Here is a 20,136-nt window from a genome sequence, read left to right as displayed (position 1 = left end):
TTGAGAAATGAAGTGGACAATGTTTTAGGGAGCTTAAAAGACCAAAACATTAGTCTTAAATTTCTGTCTGCTTGACATGATGAATGTGCTGTCACCTGGGGAGCAAAAAATTGGAAGGCACACAGCAGTGAGCCTCGTGGTGTTTGGCATAATGGACAATTCCTATCAGAATACTGAAGCTGGGACCTCAGTCTTTTGTTTTCACTACGAGGGTCAGCATGAAATGCATCAGCAGTAGCTGAGACAACATTTACATTTAGTAAATTTACAATATTTACATTTAGTAAGGTTTAGTACCTCAAGCTTTCATAATTCACCATCGTATTTCGTTGATGTTAATGTAGTAAAATATGCAGATTTAGTCATTGTCATGAAACTTCCAGGCTTCTTGTTTCCCTGGAATTATCTGTAACAAGGCTGGATTCTTGTTTTGCAGACAGGAGGCAGACAGGATCAGCTTGGTAGACGTTTGGGGAAAAGAGGAGATTCTTCAGAGCAGAGGATCCCATTAGAAAAGCGTGCTGGAATACAGCCTTGCAGCATTTCCAGAAGACACATTTTTGGTTCCTTGCCTAGACCTCACTGATACTGCATATAAAAATCCGAGCTCAGTGTCAAGAACTGTCAGCTACACCCCTGAGCTACTAAAATACTTCCCCAGACTGACTGACGGTGATAAAATCCTGACTCAGTCAGTGCCAACATCCTTTAAGGTCAGCAGGAGCACAGTGCTTTGGAACTTTTTTTTTTTTTTTTTTGCCTGAATCCATTCATCAGTTTTCATTATCCCAACAATACAGAGCGGGGATGAACAGCTGAGAGGCTTCCAGCCAGCATGATTTTGTGCTGTTTCTTTAAGAATTAAAAATAAAAGCTGTGGCTGCAGGGCGTCGGTGATGTGGAAGGGGGCTGCAGTACCATAGGAGCCAGTGGGCCGCGCAGAGATGTTTGGTGTGGTCTGAGCCAGACGACGGGCAGCAGCACAAGTGGATTCCTCTGTAATTACTCTGTAAGTACGGTTGGGCACTAAGCTGTATTACGAACAGCACGAGCTGTCCAGCCCGAGCCGTAACGAACAGCTGAGAGGAGGAGGCCGTCTCGGGCAGCCTCTTCATCCTCCCCGCCGAGCCCAGCGCTCTCTCCCCCAGCAGCAGCGTACACCCGAGTATACGACCTCCCGCACCCTGCCCTTCTCCAGGCCCGGCAGCCGCCGCACGGGTGCCGATCCCGACCCCCGTCAGCCCCAGCCGGAGGCGGCCGCTATCACGGTCGCCGCCCAGGCCGTCGGGAGGCGGTGCCGTCAGAACGGCAGCCCCGCCGGGGCCGCGCCCTCCTTCCCAGCCGGGCCCCGTAAATCCCCGGGGATTTATCCCCCGAGGCGGCGCCGCGCGGGGAGCCAAGCTCCGATCCGAGCGGCACGATGCGGCCGCGAGGAGGGTTCGGCCCGGGCCCGGTGTGGGCGCAGCGCGTGCGGCAGCTGGAGCAGAGAGCGCGAGTGAGCCCGGCATGGGGGGAGCGGGCAAAGGGCGGGGCCGGAGGGAGGGGCAGGGCGGCCAGTGGGGCTGCCCGGGGCTGAGGGCCGCAGAGCCCCGATCTGCCGCTGTCTGTTAAAAGTGGGGTCTGAGGCTTAGCGGTGAGAATCCTCAAGGCAGCGGGTACGGTTCCTAAATGTCGTTCCTAGCTGATGAACACGATCTCTTTCATGACAAGGTTACCCATCTGGTAGACCAGTTGATGAAATCCTTTTGGATTTCAGCAAAGCTTTTGGCACTAGTTCAAAGCAAATGGATCAGACCCTGGGCAACCCGACGTAACTGTGGTCCTGGTTCACTGCAGGGTAGTTGGTCGGAATGACTTCAGAGATCCTTTCCAACTCTAAGGATTCTATAATTCCATTTCTCACAGCATCCTTCTGAACAAGATGCCTGGCACAGAGCTGGACAAAAATGCAGTGCGATGAGTGAACCCTTGGCTGATGGGTCAGGCTCAAAGGGTAACACCGTGGGGTTATGTCAGGCTGGTGCCCAGTCACTGCAGGGGTGCCACAGGGCTCTGTTTTGAGGACAGCTCACTTGGGTGCTCCTGTGGCACACCTCCCCTACCAGCACAGACTGAGAGCTGGGGTGGGCAGCCATGGGCAGAGAAGGCTGCTGGGAGATGTGAGAGCGGCATGTGAGTATTTAAAGGAAGGCTGTAAGAAAGAAGAGGACAGAGTCTTTAGCAGTGTCTGCTGTGACTGAACAAGAGGAATTGTTTTCAAATGAAAAGATATAGGTTTGAGGCTGGTAGTCCTTTGATTTTGGGAGACCAAGAAACAATGGTGCGTAGCAATGAAAAGTATTAATGAAGCAATGTTCATCAGACTTATATCGTTTTTACTTCTGAGGGTTTGCATGCTTTTTTATTGTTTTCTTTTTTCTTAGGCCCAAGAAGAAAGAATAATTGCTCTGGAAACTGAAAATGCTGCCCTTCATCTAAAACTTGCAGCGGTAATTATTGTTTGCTTTTCCAATTGGGGCTATTCATAGACTGCAGGAACCGCATTAAGTGGTGCATAGACAAAGATGCTCAGTTATATGTCTTAATAGCACAAGTACAAAGCTTATCCAGAAAAGGCAGCACTGTGGCAGGAATCTGCTACAGAGCGCACAGCAATGATGGATGCCCTCATTTCCTTATATCCTTTCTCAGAGGGGTATGTTGCTTCTAGAGCATTATTGAAATGAGCAGCAGGCTGTGATAACATTTGGTGTCTTCAAAGGTAAAGCTTCAAAGGTTTAGAGAACTGTGATATTTATCCACGCCTCTAGACCAGAGCCAGCTGTGACAACTGGTTGCAACAGAGTCTGCTGGCCAAGAGTTTCTAATGTGCTCTGCAGTGTTAAATGGTTGGGTGACCTCAGGAAAGCCACTTGCCCTCTCTTAGGGTCTGTTAATACCTGTGGATAAAAGTGGGTTTAACATTTTCCAAAGCCTGATTGGAAACCAGATGGTACGTTTGAAGTGAGCTTTGCCAGGTATGCAGGAGAATGCTGTAATTATTCTGAAGAAAATGTTGTTTTTTTCTATTTCATCATATTTACCAAAAATCTTAAATATTTCAGCTTTTTTTTTTTTTTCTCACACTCTCAAATACAAGGAAGAAATTATTCTAGCCACTACAGTGCATCAGATGTAAGACATAGTTATCTGAGTATTAGATAATAAAAGCTTGTTCTCTGTGGATTTGGGGATTGCGGTTACTTATTTTTTAACTGCATTGTCAAGAGCCCCTATTATACATAAAGAAATATGCTCAAAATACCTACTGACAGAGAGGGGAAAGGTTTTGTGTAGGTATCAAAACACATCTGGGATTTACCATCTGGCCTACGAACAAGCTTTGAAAATCATTTAATCCACTTTACCCTCAAGAGTTTTCTATTGGCTATTATCGCAGCATCTGCAACTCTAGTTTGTGCCACCTCTCCCTTTCCTACCTGCACCCTCATAGCCATTTCTGCACCCACTGAGTTGATCCTGTGTCTCTCAGTAGTTTGTATGTTCCCCACCTCAGTACTACCCACCTCTGTCACTTCCCTTTGTTCTGCCAGGCCAGAAGCAGTGGATGGTGCCTCTAACTAGGTCTGGAGCCACATGTTTTGGTTGCCTGGTGAACCAGTTCCACTTACCAGTCAGCTGGTGAAACACGTGGCTTTGGGGACATGTTTCAGTAATGCAGCATTTAGAGACCTCTGTTTATTCTGATGAATGCAAAAACTATTTTACTGGAGAAAACCTCAAACCCAGGACAGCATTTGCAATAAAGTAGTGGACGTGATGAGAAATTGACTTCCATGAAGGAAGAGCTGACTATTTGCATCCTTCATATAGAGAAAAAAATGAAGGCTGGGGGCACTTCTGCAGATGCTAGAGAATGCATTAGATGTTTAAAAAAAGAAAAAACATTTGGTTTTAGCTAGCTTGAACTTATAACAAGACTTCAGTACTTCAGCTGCTTATATATGTGCTTTTCACATATGATTGGAGCTATTAGTTCTGGTGCACCTCTGTGCATTTCTGACAAGCATGTTTATAAATACAAATGTTTTCATGAAAATCCCCAGGGTAAAACACACAAATGCCTGTACAGGAGCTGTCTCAATTACTGGAAGCTTCTAGTAAAAGAGTTATTTTAAAATAATCTCCTCCTGCTATTCATTTTCCATGTAAGCGCTTTATATATAAGCACTGTATATATAAAGGTGTTTTATAGCTATGCAGAACCTCTGGTTCTATTTGTAAATAAAAAGACCATGGCAATTTTGTTTAGACAGGCGAAATATTTCTCTTGGACAATATATATTTTCTTTATTCTGACATCTCCCAAATATCATACTGTTGTTTTTGGAGATGTCATCTGTAGTTAATTGCAATTAAGTCCATTTAGTTTTTGCCTATTGTTATCAGAGGATTGGAATTAAGCTCCGTTACGTGAGGAGTGAATGCCATTGTATTTTTCTATCTTCTGTTAATCGAAGTAGCAGGGAACTGCAGTCACCAAATTTCTGATCTGAATAAACTAGGAAAATTATGTGCTAGAGACAGCTGCATTTCCAAAATAAGGGGAGAGGCTGTAAGTACTGGTTAAAGAATAGTGGATGTCAATATGCTGCTGAGAAGAGCAGGTGAAGAGGTTACAGCTAACTTAAGTACCAGGATTGTCAGTAAATGACAAACATGCAGCTTTTAACATAGCATAAATTCTGTCAAATTGCAGAATTTCACAAGTACTCTGTGTAGATTTAATTCATGTGTTCTTGCCTGTAAATACTTAAAGTTGCAAATTCCTATTCTTCTTTTGACTTCAACATCTCAAAAAGTTTGTCTGTAACATTACTAGAAAGCATTCTTCTCCACATCCCTTAGAAAAGTTGCTTTTCTTGCTTTGATCTCTGAAGACCCAGCTTAGTGCTTGACTGGTACAATTTTGCACTGTTGCAACTTTACTGCATGCAATGGAGTCAATATTGGCAGAAAGCTAAAGCAATCAACACAACGTTGTGGGCTGTGTATAACCACTCCTTCAGCACTTCAGCCATTAACTGGTGTGCCCTCTTGTAATGCTTTTGAGAGAGCTTTCCAATTAAATATAGTCACCAGAAATGCTGATCTGATGCCAAATGTGTAACTAAGCCTGCTCGAAGGCACAGTTTTAACTTAGATCCACCTCAAGCATAAGTATGGGGCTATAGGCACTGTAGGCACATTTTAGTGTTCTGATGTTGAGGTTTGCGATCCAAAGGAAGTAGAATATTGTGGTGTGAGTCAACTTAATTAGAAACAATCCTTCATGTGACTCAGAAAAATATGAAAATCAAAGAAATTGTATGTTTGCAACATCACGTATCACCAGTTGATTCACTTCCAGAGATGATTACAGGGACAGAGAAGATAAAATGTATCAAAAATCAGGAACAATTTGAAGTGATTTTTAGGTGATCTTTTCTTTTTTCAAACAGTATCAAGGGTGGGCTGGAAGAAGTGTTAATGAGATATTACAGCTCTACTCCGCTCATGGCCAGCAGCAGAAATTGCAGAGTTCTGTTGTAACTCACCTACATGAAGCAATAAAGGTAAAGATATTTAGTAGTAATGTTGGCGTAACCTATGACATAGACATATGCATGCTTATGAAATACAGTAAAATCCAGAAATGGAGATTTGAGCCTGATCTGTAGCTTTACTTTATTTACAGCAGTACTTGTAGCAAAGTGTAGCCATGGCTGAGTTAGCTTAAAACTGGTAGTTACAATGGTAGATAATGGCAGAACAAGAATAAATGGTTTTAAGTTGAGGGAGGAAAGATTTAGGTTGGATATCAGAGGGAAGTTCTTCACAGAGAGAGTGGTGAGGTGCTGGAACAGACTGCCCCGAGAGGCTGTGGATGCCCCGTCCCCTGGAGGTGTTCAAGGCCAGGTTGGATGGGGCCCTGGGCAGCCTGGTCTAGTATTAAATGGGGAGGTTGGCGATCCTGCCTGCAGCAGGATGATTGGAGCTTGATGATCCTTGAGGTCCCTTCCAACCCAAGCCATTCTGTGATTCTAAAACCTGTAGTGGTTTTGCTGAAATAGGCTGCAAAATTACCTGGGAAGCTGGGCAAGAGGCTGCTTCTGAACTCCAGTATTTCCTGTATAGGCTACTATCAGTGCCTGGAATAGGTACGTTTGTAGACAAAACCTTGAATCTTTGACAGGACCAGGTAGATGTCTATCAGGTAGACATCTCCTAAGACGCAATACTTGTTACATACTTTAACTAGATAACCACATGCTAACAAGATCATTGGTGAGCTCCCTTGATTTCACTGGAAACTCTCTGTTCTGGAGGACCTCAGAAGCAGAAGTAGTAATTTGTGTGCTCAGTCATATTGTCTGAATTTGTAACGAAGGTACCAGAACTGTTCTCTCAGTAATAGTACAACAATAGTATTTCCTTTTGTTTCTTCTTGATGTACTTGTTTCTTAAGTTACATCGTAGAATAAGGAATTCCTTTAAGGGACACTGACAAATGTCAGCTTTTCTCAGAGTAGCACTGAATAGCTCTGGGTGGCAAAAATATATTAAAAAAAAAAAAAATCAGTTGCTTTCAGTCAAAACGATTTAGCTTAATTACAGTGATTCTTCTTGGTAAATCTTGCAGTGGCATTTTATATTTTAGGTTAGCTAGATGGCAGAACTGCTCATGATGAGTTATCAGTGGACTGAGATGTTTTCCTATCACAGATCAATCAAGGCTAGGACAGGAAAAACTCTCCAAATGAAAGTCTAAATTAATTATAATCCTATACCTGTAATTTAAAAAATAACAATAATAATAATTAAAAAAATAATCCTTCATACTTATGTTCTGAGAGGGAATGCTACAGTGATTTTCTCACCTTAGCTAATATTGTTGTATCATTAAAATGAGTTAATTAGTTCAAGGTTACTAGCACAACTGAAAAAATAAAACGTTGTAGAATAATTTGACTATCTAAAGAAGCATCATGATGCTTCTATGAGAAGAAGTTTCATTAAGTTCATCTTATAGATGGCTTTACATATCCTTTCCAAGACTTAGATGCCAAGAAATCTCCTAGTCCGAAAGTCAAGTGAATTTATTTTTAATTTATTTGAACTTCTAAATGAACGTAAGCTGATCTTGTAAACATTTAAAAGTCATGTCATGTATGTTATGCTGTGTAACATTAACAAGAGAAATATTTTTATGGGCTGTAAAGGTTTCTGACCTTTTCAAAATACATCATTCTCATAGGAAAGCATAGAACTGTCTTACCTGAGAAATGACCTTAACAAATAATCTCCTGATCAGAGTGGGCATGGATATATGGATCACAGTTTTATATTGCTAATTCTGGATATACCTTATAAGTGTACAGAACACACACACTTATTTTTGTTTGATGGAACAACCTGAGGCTGTGTTATGGTCCAAATCCATAGAGTAAGGTGATAAGGATCCTTAAAGTCTTGGTGAAATCTTTAATTGTCATCGGTGAATATCTACCTTGATAATCCTTCTTTAAACATGCTGAAAGATGCACTCTTAAAGTCTTCCTTTCATCAAGTAGAGGGTTCTTCCTGACTATGATATCTCACCATAATTATTTGCACTGTGGTTATATTAATTCTCTTCCTTGACTGCTGGTTTTGTGTTTTTATAACATATTTTTTCTTCTTGCTGACAAGAGGCTTAAGCAAGACATGAAGAGCCTCCATTCATTTGCTCTCGAGCTTTCAAAAGACTTTCAGCATCAATACAAGGCTTGTCTTTACCAAGTTTTGACAGCGGTCCAAGGGATACAGCTGCAAAATGAAGCATTGCAAAGTAAGGCTTTTACACATACATTCCAGTCACGTAATACCAACAGTGTCATTGTTAAATGTTAGTAACACTGATAGATTGAGTTAACTTCCAAGATACAAGCACTTTTTTTCTGTTGGGTGTTAGATCATCTAGGAGTCAGAAAGAGTCAACCTGGATTTTCTCAGGGCTGATAATTTGAGTTTAGCTCTTGTGTTGATTGCAGCTGATGCCAGACTGCTGAGCTGGCTTAGCTGTAACATCTTTATTCTGTAAGTCTCAGGCTTTTTGTTGTGACAATTTTAGAACAGCCCAATAAAGAACGTGTCACCTTAGCTGAAATTTGCCTAATTTTGGGTATACCAAAAGAGGGCTCAGGTGATTTCAGAGATTTCTGAAACATAAGGAATGCCGCTTCAGAATCCAGATCCTCATTCATATGTATGTATAAACAGACCCTGCAGTGCAGTGATGCTCACTGTTGTCACTGAGGACCAAGTGCATTGGTCCTGTGTATGTACCTTTGCTCTGCCTTCCAATGTTATTGATTCTGATGGTGCTCCTACCAGATGTGAGAAGAACATCTCAAGTACCAACCTGATTGTAAAATAGGGCTTAAATCTTCAGCCTCAGGTGAGGCTGAAGAGCTACAAGCACGTATACAAATTTATAATCAGCGTCCCTGCATGATTGATACCTATATATTGCCAAGTAAAAATAGGTTGTACAGCTGCTGTACTTTTTATTTGAAATGATTTTGAGACAGGTTTGATTCTGTCGAGGCTACTCTTGTCAGTAACAATAAATAGCGTGATCAGTGACAGATGTCTGCAGAACTTGTCTCTGTATATTATGTATAAACTTATGATTAAAATGGTAATCCATTACTGTGTTATCTGTGTAGAGAAAATACTTCAGAAAGTTTAAAATTGGAAAAAATAAAGTAGAAAGTTAAATCAGGGTGAATGTTCCAGTGTTCCCCTTATCAAAACAGGGGCCTAAAGGTGCAAATAAGAAGTCAGATTTGTCACATGTGCTGATATGGTGTACATAATTACTAAATATTTCTTACGAGGCCTTGCAAATTCCTGTTGGCTGAACCAACTTTGTACCTTCTGAGGTATTTTTCTACGAATTCATAACCAAGAGAGGCTTCATTGCATGAAGTAAAGGTGTATGTTGGTACTTAGGTGAGTGCTGTTTTAAATTTGGCCGTTGTTCCGTTGCTTCTCAGTTGTTTTAGATGAAGATTCCATTGGTAAGGTTAAATACTGTGGTCAGAATTGTTGATCTGAAATTACATGTAATATTTCCTAAGCAGAAGGCCCAAAGTGTGTAATTCAGAGACAACATCTGTTACCAGTTTAATCCTAAAATAGAGATCGAAAGTGAGAGAATTATAGAAGAAACATTCAAGCAGGCTAATTTTGAAGTTGTAATGGGCATACAGCAAACTGTAAATCTTCTATGTAATAGCTGAGTAGTATCCTGCTTAGAAATATTTAGTCACATCTGAAAATAAGGCTATTGCCATCTTTCCCTGTGAAATACAAATAGAAGTAATTTGTAAAAGAGAAAAGTGTCCTTTATTCTTTTGTTATATGTAGGCCTTTTGCATGAGCTGCAATTGTAAAGCTTATTTTGAAAAGTCACAGTTTTCAGTTAGATCTTTAAAACAACTTCCTTCTTCCAGTGTTTCAGATGAAGGCTTTTGATCTTGAACAGTCCCTGCAAGAGGTGACAGAGAGATACGAGAGAGAAAAGCAGAAGAGGAGAGCTCTACATAACAGCTTAGTTGTAAGTACCTTGAAAGACAAAGCGTCTTCTTATTTTGATTTAATTATATCCACAACTTCTTCACCAATGAAACTAATTAACGTTCTTCTCCTGGATGTATCATTCCCAGCCAGCATCTGTCTACATGTGGTACATTTCTACATGTGTACATTACAATAACCCCAGATCATTCTTTTTACATTCTTTTTGTCCTAAGGAGTGTCATCCATCTTGAATAGTGTGCAAAATTTGAGTTTCTTCATCCCATCTCTAATTGGAAAATACCATTTCTCATTTGGCAATTCCTCTACAATATGAAATTCCAGGTAAATCAATTCATGTTTGATTTAGTACAAATGCTCTTCTGAAACTGTTTTGGAATTCTTAAAATGATCAACATGAAACTGCAAGATTATCTTCATTTTATTTTTCCAAGCATATCTTGCTGTACCTGTTCAGGCATGAGTGATAGTTCATTTGGGATTGCTTGCTTTGTTTTTTGTTCTTCAACTTCACTGCCTCCTCGTCTCCCCAAAGGACTAATTAGGGGTTCAGGATCTTACTTTTAGAAAGACAGGCAACATTCAAACAAAGTTCTTCTGATTTTTTTTCTGCCTGGGAAGAAGAAGCTCTTCATTGGAAAGCACTTACCTCCCAAAATCTTTCTTGTGCTGCAGTTTGCTGAGAGGATATTCCTCAAGGCAGTGTGGGGAGTATTCACTGCTCATCACAGGCTACCTGCTTTCAGCAATACAAAATGAGAAGAAATGATCACAAACGAAAAGGAAAGAAAAGCACCAGGTTAGATAAGGAAAAGTCTAAAGCAGCCTGGAGAGAAAAATCAGTACTGGCTTTTCAGTCATATATGAACACAGAGTGAAGAGAAAAAAGAACAAAATGTTTTATATCCTACATCTCCCTTAGGGCTGCTGGAGGAGACATGCAGCGTTTAATCTTGGCTGCTCTGTTAATGTAAGTTAAGAAGATCGTGTAAAGAGGAAGGAGGCTGAAGAGGAGAAAATGGCTTTAACTGAAAGCATCTTTTGTTTTTCTTACAGACTGAAGAGGGCTACGCCATTTCAGAGTTCTGAAGAGATTATGCTTCCTCAAATAAAGTTATGAAAAAGCAAATGATACTGAGACTATTTTATCTCCGCAGAATCTAAGGCTGTGTTGTTGCAAGCAGTTGACTGCTATCTTAAACATACATAAGTTTTTGTATGTGGGTGTGTTTGTCCTCTCCAGGATTTGATATTAAATCACGTTAATGTTCTAATTCTAGGAGCTGAGAGGGAACATCAGAGTCCATTGCAGGATCCGCCCATTACTGCCTTTTGATCATGCTACTGGACATTCAATATCACAAGATAGGTAATTTATTCTGGCTGCGTTGTATCTTCTCTGACTCACAGTAAACATGAAAACAATAGCCAAATATATATGAGAACAATGGTGTCCTGTTTTTTGTTGTTTTTTTTTTTTTTTCTGTTTTCATATGTGTGGGGATACTGTGACAGAATCATTGAAAAGAATACACATTCTTTCTTCTTTCTCCTGCTAACTTGGCATTAGCCAATCTTATCCCTTCGTCTAAAACTATATCCACCTGAATAGGAAGACGAAACAGTTGAACAATCCACGATTATCTGTGGCTTGGCAGAAGTAACACAGCTGTAGTCAATGTAGAGTACATTCACCATGCTGTACAAAGACTGGGATACAGTGATGTAATGGCAACTGTCAGAAATCGTAGGTACAGAAATGCTCTCAGCATTGCTGGTTTTGTTTGTTTGTTTGTTTGTTTGTTTTTTATAATGCTACAGAATGGATTTGCTGTCAGCACAAACACTGGTGATTCTATTTCAGTATAATTTGGCTCTGCATCCCTAATTTATAATACACTTACTGTAACTGAAGTGTCAACATCACTCAAGATCCAAAGGGAAAAGAGGGATTAAGTGCAAGTATGTGTCATAACAAGCTGAATTCTCCATAGATGACTAACACAAAAGAAGGTAGGGGCTGAAGCATACACAAACAAAGAAAGAAGGGGAAAACTAGGTGGGTGGCTAAAAAACAGAAATATTGTCATCTGATCTATCAGAACTTGACTAATTTGGGAGTTTATTTTACTTTTTACTGACTGCTTTTTCTAAAAGAGTACATACAGGGTTTTAAAGTTTGTTCATATTTGACAAATGTTTAGAAAAAATATTCAATTATTTTAATTAAAATAATGTAAAAATATCCAACAAGAAATTACAAGGAGCCTAAAGGAGACACCTGCATTAACCTGTACTCTATATACATGGGGAAGAACCAATGCTCTGTTTTTATTGCTGTATGAAATAGTTAGGTGCTAACTCACAATGTAAAGCAGGGACAAACACATAATTGTTAAGATGAACTTTTCTTAATATATAAAAAAAGAAATTTAATTAACACTTATTTGTAAAACTAGGGACTGATTCTGAAAACACGTGCACGCACGAGTGCATCTATACACCTCACATTCCCAGCCATTAGTTCTTGACTAGATACAGAATTACTTCTGACTGCATTTGCAGGGTCAGGACCAAATACCTACAAAGAAGGTGTTCTTCAGTTTAAAGCACTAAAAAGGGAAAACCTCTTCCTACAATTTCACATTACCATCGCAAAACAATACAATGGTTTGCATGTGAAATATTCTTAATTATATTTGTTCTCAATTGCTTTTTTAAAGGAGATTATTTTGGTTGATTGAGCTATCGTGATTTACAGTTAAGCGTGGTTCTAGCCTGCTCATGGGTTACAGTAGTAATGGAATTATGAAAGGTGCTCTTTAGATAGATAACATACCATTCGTAGACATTTTGAGCCTTGACTTTCCTGAGCTAAATGGAACATTTAGGTTTGCAAGGGTTTTTGTTGTTGTTGTTGTTTCTTTACCCCTATTGATTCCTTTTTTTTTTCTTCCAGGCACAGAAACTCTCTAGAAAATGTGGCATATGCCATTGATGATGTGAGTATATTTCATGGTGAAATTCAAGAATGCACTTACTGATACTTGTAAAGAGATACAAAAAGGATATGTGATTCAGAAGTAAAAAAATTAATAGGGTAGGGTGGCTTTTTCTGTCAATTGGTGCTCAGCTTTGTTCTCACATGGTGCAATAGCAGGTGATCTGTGCTGTTTTCATCCTGACTCTTTGTAGTAATAATAGCTTGGAGTTTCTGCTGCTCCAAGAATTGGAGCTTTGGTGTTTGCAGCAGTCAAACTGTTGCAGAATCCCCATAGTCAGTCCCTTTGAGCCACTTGCATTTATTGTAATCATTTCTAAATTATGGTAGGCCTTTCTCATTTTACTATAAGAGAACAACTAATGCATTAGCATGGAAATACGATATCTCAGCAACCACAGCAGCCTATGTGGTGCTGCAGTCAGGCATATTAAAGTCTTGGCTCGGATCCATCAGAGGAAGGAGAATGAGCATTGAGGCTGCAAATCCAGATGGTGTTACAGCTTTAATTGTGGCCATTACAAAGATATAAAATTTAAGAAGACACAGTAGCGTGAGCTAAGGTCGAAGTATTACATTAGGTTTTAATTTTCTTAGGTACCATAGTTCTTACACTGTTGCTATATGGTGATTAGCCAAATTCTCTTAGTATAGAGCTTAAAATATTGCTGAAGTGACCTAAGGCGTGTTATGCATTTAAATCTCCCAAATTATAGCTTCATTAAGCAGATCTCAGTTGTATAAAGTGAACGATTAGAGAGATATATATGCAATTAGGGACTAATGGAGCATATGAAAAGTCAGCTAAGAGTGAATAAATATGTCAGGAGATAATCAACAGGGATCTGCAATATTAGATGTCGTATTTCTGGATGCCACAATTCATTTATTGCACTATAAAATTACTCACCTGTTTCTGACCTGTTATATTTTATTGTATGAAGATGAAATTAGGTTATATTTGGATTGTTTTATATAGATATAGATATCTCATATTTACTGTATTTGTATTTTGACAGACAAAGCAGTGTTTTAGTTTGTATGAAATAGAGATCAGGTACCCTTCAATATGCTAACCTGTTATCATGTTTGAAAGTCTGTATGAGATATTCTAGGAAAATAAGCATATGCATGGACGTAATTGTGAAATGAAATTTCCAACATCACAGAATCTTTTAGGTTGAAAAAAGCCTCTTAAGATTTTCAAGTGTAAAGATACCATCTTCCTGATTTTGGAAAACGTAATACTGACTTGCAGTGCTTTATTGGTTTGCCTTGACATTTATTTATTTATATTATTAAGATGCTTTCTAGTTCTGACTGAACACCTTACGTATTTGTATTAGTTTCTTGATATATATTTATATATATATATATTTATATATTTATATATTTTTAGAACTTTTTTAGTGTAAACTTATGTGTGAGAATAAAGTACAATGGGATTTTTACAAAAACAAACAAAAAAACCCAGCCACTTTAGGCTAATCTAACAGCAGTAAAGGAAAACAATATGTATTGCTAGTTTCATTTGCTTTTAACTGCTGTAGGTGTTATGCTTGTGGCTAAACTAAAGGTGCAATTTTCAGATGAAATCGTGAGGTTTCATTCATTCTAAATCTTCCAGTTGCAACACAGTCAAAGCTTGCATTTGTGGAAATGAATTACCCATTTTCCAGAAAAGTGTTTACGATGTAGAGGAAGTTTTAGGTGTATGTGAAGGAAGATCCTTTGTAAGAAGGGTGCTGAGTTTATTCATTTTTCTATTTAAATTATGGCTGTTTTCCCCTCCATCTTTTCTTGGGACAATTTTGTAATAGATCAGGTAAATACAGCGTTAGTAGTTGGTTATATTATCATTCCCCAGGTGCTTATCACCATCTTCATCTACAGGTTTCTTCCCCATTCCTTTCCCTGTACAGGGAGCCCTTTAAGCTGTCCTTGTTTACTGCTGTGTCTGCCTTGCAGTGGCTCTGCTGTAGAGTGATGTCCTTTGGAAGGAGGGCAATAGCCTCCAACTGATGTGCAATAACAAGTGATGGGAAGTGATAATTATCACAGCTTGGTTTTGTGGCCATATGTCTATATCCACTCATTTAAATTTGCCTCATTTAAAATTATTTCTGTGCCTTACTGATTTTCACTTACTGAAGAGCTCCCCAGGCTTGGGTGTCAGGACAGCCTGTGAATGTTAATTAAATATTCATTTGTCATTTCAGTGATTCATGTTGCCCTTAAAAAACTCAGGGCAGGAGTATTCTGTGCCTCTAAGATGGAAAGAGTTGTTCTTCAGTGTTTGTGTGATAGAGCTGTGGATTTCTTTCACTCTACTGACAGGGAAAGCTGATGAGGTTCCATATGCCAGCAGCTGCAGTGGATATGTTAGTCTGCAGTGATCTCCTGAGAAAGGAAGGGAATTACAAATGCTTACATGAAACTTCTGCCAGTTAACAATGCTTTTGTTGTTGTATAATGCAAAAAAAAAATTTTTTTTCTAACCCATTTCTAACATTATGGAAGCTGGTCATCTTTTTCTTTTTCTTTTTCTTTTTCTTTTTCTTTTTCTTTTTCTTTTTCTTTTTCTTTTTCTTTTTCTTTTTCTTTTTCTTTTTCTTTTTCTTTTTCTTTTTCTTTTTCTTTTTCTTTTTCTTTTTCTTTTTTCTTTTTCTTTTTTCTTTTTCTTTTCCTAGAGGCTGTTGGTCACTGCTGACATTAGAATGTCTGTGTCAGGTCATTCTGTAGCAAAACCTTGTACTCACACCTGCCCTGTTGCTAAATTTGCCTAATGGAATGGATACATTAGTTCATGCTATAGCAAGTGTTGCCATCATTAGATTGATAATGATATACTTCTCCACAGAGAAGGAAACACCTGTAATTTAAGAGAAGAAAATTGATTTTTGTTAGCCCCCTGCACGCAGGACGTACTGTTATTCAGACATTATTGGCTCAGTTCTTTACTACTTCACCTAATGCCAACACTATGTAGGTCACTCCAAAAGTAATGCCTCCTATTAATTTCCACAAAAAGTGCAACAGATACATAGAGCACAAAAACACTATTTGATAGAGCAAATTCTCAGCTACAAAGATTTTGTTCAACATAGTCACCACCATTAACTGTGCATTTTTGTTAGTGATAAGAGCCTCCGTGCCATGCTCATAAAAATCTGCACAAGTGGAGATGACCCACTGTTTCTATGACCGATTGCTGTTCTGATGGCACTGTTGCTGAAATGCACCCCCCTCCACCTCACTGTGCTCACATCCACTGTTTGGTCTCCAGAAACACTCATCATCAATGAGCATCAATGACTGTCAATGGGTGCCATTTTTTCTGCATGGAGGAATTCAGTGCTACACCTTTGCTTCATACGTGCTTCCATGTCAGACACCATTTTGTCAGACTCCTCCTCTTCTGTCATCTGTCACAAAGCAACAACATGTCATGGAGTATTGATGGGAAGGTTCAACCTCTACTGCCATACCACCAACATCCACCTCTGATGTCATGGACTGACAAAATAAAATAGGAGACATTACTTTCAGAGCATCCATCCTGGTTTAAGGGATGTAAGTTTAACAGCCTGCTTGTTGGAAGAACAGTAAAAATTTCAGCACTTCCATCAAATGCTGTAACATAAGCACAAGTTAGTAAGCTAAGAAACCTCACTGAACGAGATGAAGTATTTTATGTGCTGAAGAGATTCCAACTGAACTGTTGTAAGCACTCATATTAAATTCTTTACTTTTATCTACAATTAAGCAAGATATGCCATGAGGAATTTGAAGGTCACACAACTTACTACTTAGGGCATTCCAGACTTCTGTAATTTTTTTGGTAATCATTCAAAGAGCTGCTGACACATTTGTCCAGCTTACAAAACTGTTATATAATCCATCTGGAAAGTGGAATCTACTAAAAAATCATGGAAATCTGGCAATTGTGTGACTTCAGTTCTTTCTCACAGTTGTGGAATAACATGATATGCCAAGAAATGTGCATCTTCTGCCTCAATTCTAGGCACAAATATTTATGAAAACAATCTGAAAAAATAATATGAAAACTGTCCTTACAATGAAAAAAAAAAAAAAAAAAAAAAAAAGAAGAAATCTTTTTGCTGTTTATTTACCTGCAGTGGTGATTAGAGAGGTTGGATTTCTAGATGTCTGGGTTTTCTGGGCATATAAGAAGCTTAGGTAATTGTTTGGATCTTTCTTACGAAACGTGCATATTTTGTGTTGGTTGTTTGTTAATAATCTGAATGTGCTCTAAGATCCTTACTTGTGATCTTGCTAATTCACTGCAGTGCAGTAAAAATGTTTCTGTTTTGTGACATTAACTGTAAATATTTTGTTCTTCTTGTAGGAAACTGTCCTTGTAAAGTCTAGCCGTCCTGGTCATGCACCAATAAATAAGACTTTTCAGTTTGAAAGGTGAGTAGACCCATGTAGCTGGAACATTTGTGTAGTGAAGGACAGTTTTTATAGTCGCTAGTTGAAAGGAAATGTTCTTTAAAAAAATAAAAATAAAAAAGAGAGAGAGAGAGAAAGAGAGAGAGTAGTGGCATGTGAAAAAGAGCTTCTCTGAGAGAATATCTGTGATGTGAGCACTTTCCTTGGAAGATGGCTGAGAACCCACATAAACAAACATGAGAGATTTTGAATGCAGGAGTAGGAGAGAAGGCTTTAGTTGGTCTTTGTGCCTTATTAGACTTATTAAACTTGATTGAAAGTCACATGCATCCAACATGTATTATATGGTCTAAATGAATGCTCTGAACAAGTTTCAGCTCAAGCTGCTGTAGGTTGGTCTAATGTTGCCAGTAACTTGCTTTCTTTGAGGTGTCCTTCTAAGAAGCTGCCTTTTTTCTGCTCAAGAAGCCTGAGGACTGCTGTTGTGTAGACTACCAAATGACTGAAAATTCTTGAGATAATGCAAATCTTGGGGAAGCTTTACTCACCTCAAAGGTTACAGGACTCCCTTGCTACAAGGCACATGCAACCTCTCACATGTTTGCAAAGTAATTCCTTTCACCCTCTTGCTATGCCTAATACAGACATACCAGTTGAAGTACATGCAGAATAATGCTGGAATTCAGTTCCACAGAGCAACGCAGTTAATGGTATTGACACTGGACTCCAGAACTGCTGTGACTCTGTACATGTGGTGCAGATCCTGATCATCAGGAAACGAGTTAGAAAAAAAAAAATGTAAATCCCCTAAAGAATGTCGTTCTTGGGGAATGTTTTTTCAGTGTCCCAGCACAGCTCTTTTTTATAAACAGAAGAGCATATGGTTCTTATGAACTCAAAAATGTTTATTTTTTTAGCAACATTTTATGGAACTAATAAATGTCGAAATATTTGATTTCAGCTCAGGAAGAAAATTCCAGCTTTCAGCATGTTATGCTTTTATAATTTTATTGGTGAATCAGTTAGCAAAATAAAAAGAAGCCTGGAATTTTCAAGGTGAAATTAACATTAATCATTACACAGGGGCAAATCTGTCATCATTCTGATAAAAATAAATGGGCTTATGGAAATAGATTCTCTGGATTTGCTGCATCTTTCATGGTCTGAGATAGCTAATTGTCTTGCATGCCTTTAGCCACTGTGATTACAGTGTAGCATAAACCAGTTGAAGCCAAACTGAAAATACTTCATTTCAGTGTTGGTAGAATTTGAAGCACAGGAGCTAAGGAGAGGCAGTAAAAAAGCCTTTAGGAAGTTGAGTAAATATTTGGAGTAGTTATTGTAACATTGAACCCCATGCCTTTCCTCTGAACTGCTACAGGTACCTCAACTTGACATAGTGAGCTACAGCTATGCTGATTTGTGGTGAAAGCACAGCCTGCTAAAACTGGCTGAGTTTAGCTTTAGCTGTGGCTGGTGACAACGTTTGCAGAGAGCCAAAGCCCTCAGTAGCAACTGAAGACAAATTTTTAATGTTCTTATCTCCTAAATACCTTTTAAGTTTGGTGGCTTGGTTTGTTGTTGTTTTTGTTTTTTAACGCAGTAGCTCTGAGGGAGATGTTTTGCTGTGTTAAGAAAAAGGTATCATTTCAATACAAATTGAATTATAGCCTGAGTTGGTTAAAATACAGGATTTGTGCTAATGAATATTTCATTGATTGCAGATGATAAATGAAACAGAGAAAAGTGCCTGGGAGCGCTTTTGCTCTTGTACTGACCTTGAAGATGTTATATGCAAAGCTTATAGAAGCATGTCCTTGTATGCATGCAAAGCGAGGATGGAGTATTGCTATTCGGTGTCTGTGTCCTCCCAATAAGAACTGCGCCACATCTCTGTGTATTTGTTGGTTTCTCCGTTTAGCATGACAGCATGTCAGCGGAATGGCAAGACAAGCAGTATTTGTCCATCGAGCCAGAAAAGTGCTCATATCCTGATTAAAGAGAGAACATTTTCATACAGCTTACAATTAGACTGTGGAACACGTTGCCACAGGATGTTACTCCAGGCCAGGAATTCAGAAACATGAAAAAGAAACTGAATGCTAATGCTAATCATATTTTTTTTGAAGCAAAGATTCAACTCATGTTTCAGCTTTGAGACCAGTCTTGCAGCTCTCTCTAGGCAGAGATTAGTTACTCTGTCTCCCACCACCATACTGTTTTTTACTTCTTCTTGCCATTGTCAGAAGCAAAATACTGAAGTGATTTAAGTCTAATTCTGTATCTGTTCATCAGCAATCCCTCCGTACAGTCGTATTTGTGGAGAACACAAATACAGAATCTATGTTTGTGCAGTCTACAGACTGTAGTGATCAGATCCTGGTCAACATACAAAGCGCTTTGAATAAATGCTAAAGAGCCAACCATGTTCTCCATTCAGTTCAACTTCTAGCAACACTAGCCAAGGGTACTAGTACACTATATACACAGGAAAGTAACTATACTTTGTAATCTTTGCTGCTATCAAAATTCCTGTTAGTTATTTGGCTATAAAAAATAAAAAGCATGCACCACTGACTGGAGAACCGAGCTTAACAGAAAGCAACAAGAAAAACATCGCAACAAAAAGATAGCAGAAGAGGAAGCTTTTTCCAAAGAAAAAGATTCATACCTCAAATTTCTAAGTGTTGGCTATGATACTCATGTTGCAGATCTGGACCATCTTCTATAAACCACATTTGTTTGCTGACTATATTCTTGTGGAGGATACGTTTTTGGTATGCTAGAGAAGCAATGAATGAATTAGGATGCCTACGTTTTATAATCATAATTTCTTCCCTTTAATGATTTCTTATTTTCAGGTATTGGCTTTATATTGTATGAGGTTTATATTTGAGAAGGTTGGAGGAAAAATTTCTTGGAAGAGCCCTGTGTTGCCTTCTTTGTTTTTCGAATGTGAAAAGATGTTTGCAGTGGTTTTACACATAATTGTTTTGACCCACAAATTATATTGGCATTGCTCTTTTCCTAATAACTTAATCCATTTAATTTTCTTTCATTCACTTTAAAACTCACTTTGAAATATACATCATGAC

The 20,136-nt window shown here is 38.8% G+C and overlaps 1 protein-coding gene across 2 annotated transcripts in view; it reads left to right on the top strand.

Annotated features, from left to right (window-relative positions):
* The first annotated feature begins 1,293 nt into the window (after positions 1-1,293).
* The window catches only part of KIF25 (kinesin family member 25), a 34,932-nt gene continuing 16,089 nt past the window's right edge, over positions 1,294-20,136 (top strand). Inside the window, exons 1-8 of one of the 2 annotated variants that reach the window (XM_085219831.1) lie at positions 1,294-1,495; positions 2,424-2,489; positions 5,502-5,615; positions 7,732-7,870; positions 9,540-9,643; positions 10,905-10,993; positions 12,584-12,626; positions 16,995-17,062. In XM_085219831.1, the coding sequence (XP_085075957.1) occupies positions 1,421-1,495; positions 2,424-2,489; positions 5,502-5,615; positions 7,732-7,870; positions 9,540-9,643; positions 10,905-10,993; positions 12,584-12,626; positions 16,995-17,062 (698 nt within the window). In that variant the 5' untranslated portion in view covers positions 1,294-1,420. Of the gene's footprint in view, positions 1,496-2,423; positions 2,490-5,501; positions 5,616-7,731; positions 7,871-9,539; positions 9,644-10,904; positions 10,994-12,583; positions 12,627-16,994; positions 17,063-20,136 lie in introns of those variants that run through there. The other variant, XM_031552434.2, reaches the window with a different exon arrangement.

Source organism: Meleagris gallopavo, chromosome 2 (assembly GCF_905368555.1).
Source record: "Meleagris gallopavo chromosome 2, MGAL_WU_HG_1.1, whole genome shotgun sequence".
Taxonomy (NCBI): Eukaryota; Metazoa; Chordata; class Aves; order Galliformes; family Phasianidae; genus Meleagris; species Meleagris gallopavo.
This window is presented reverse-complemented; position numbering and strand designations above follow the sequence as displayed.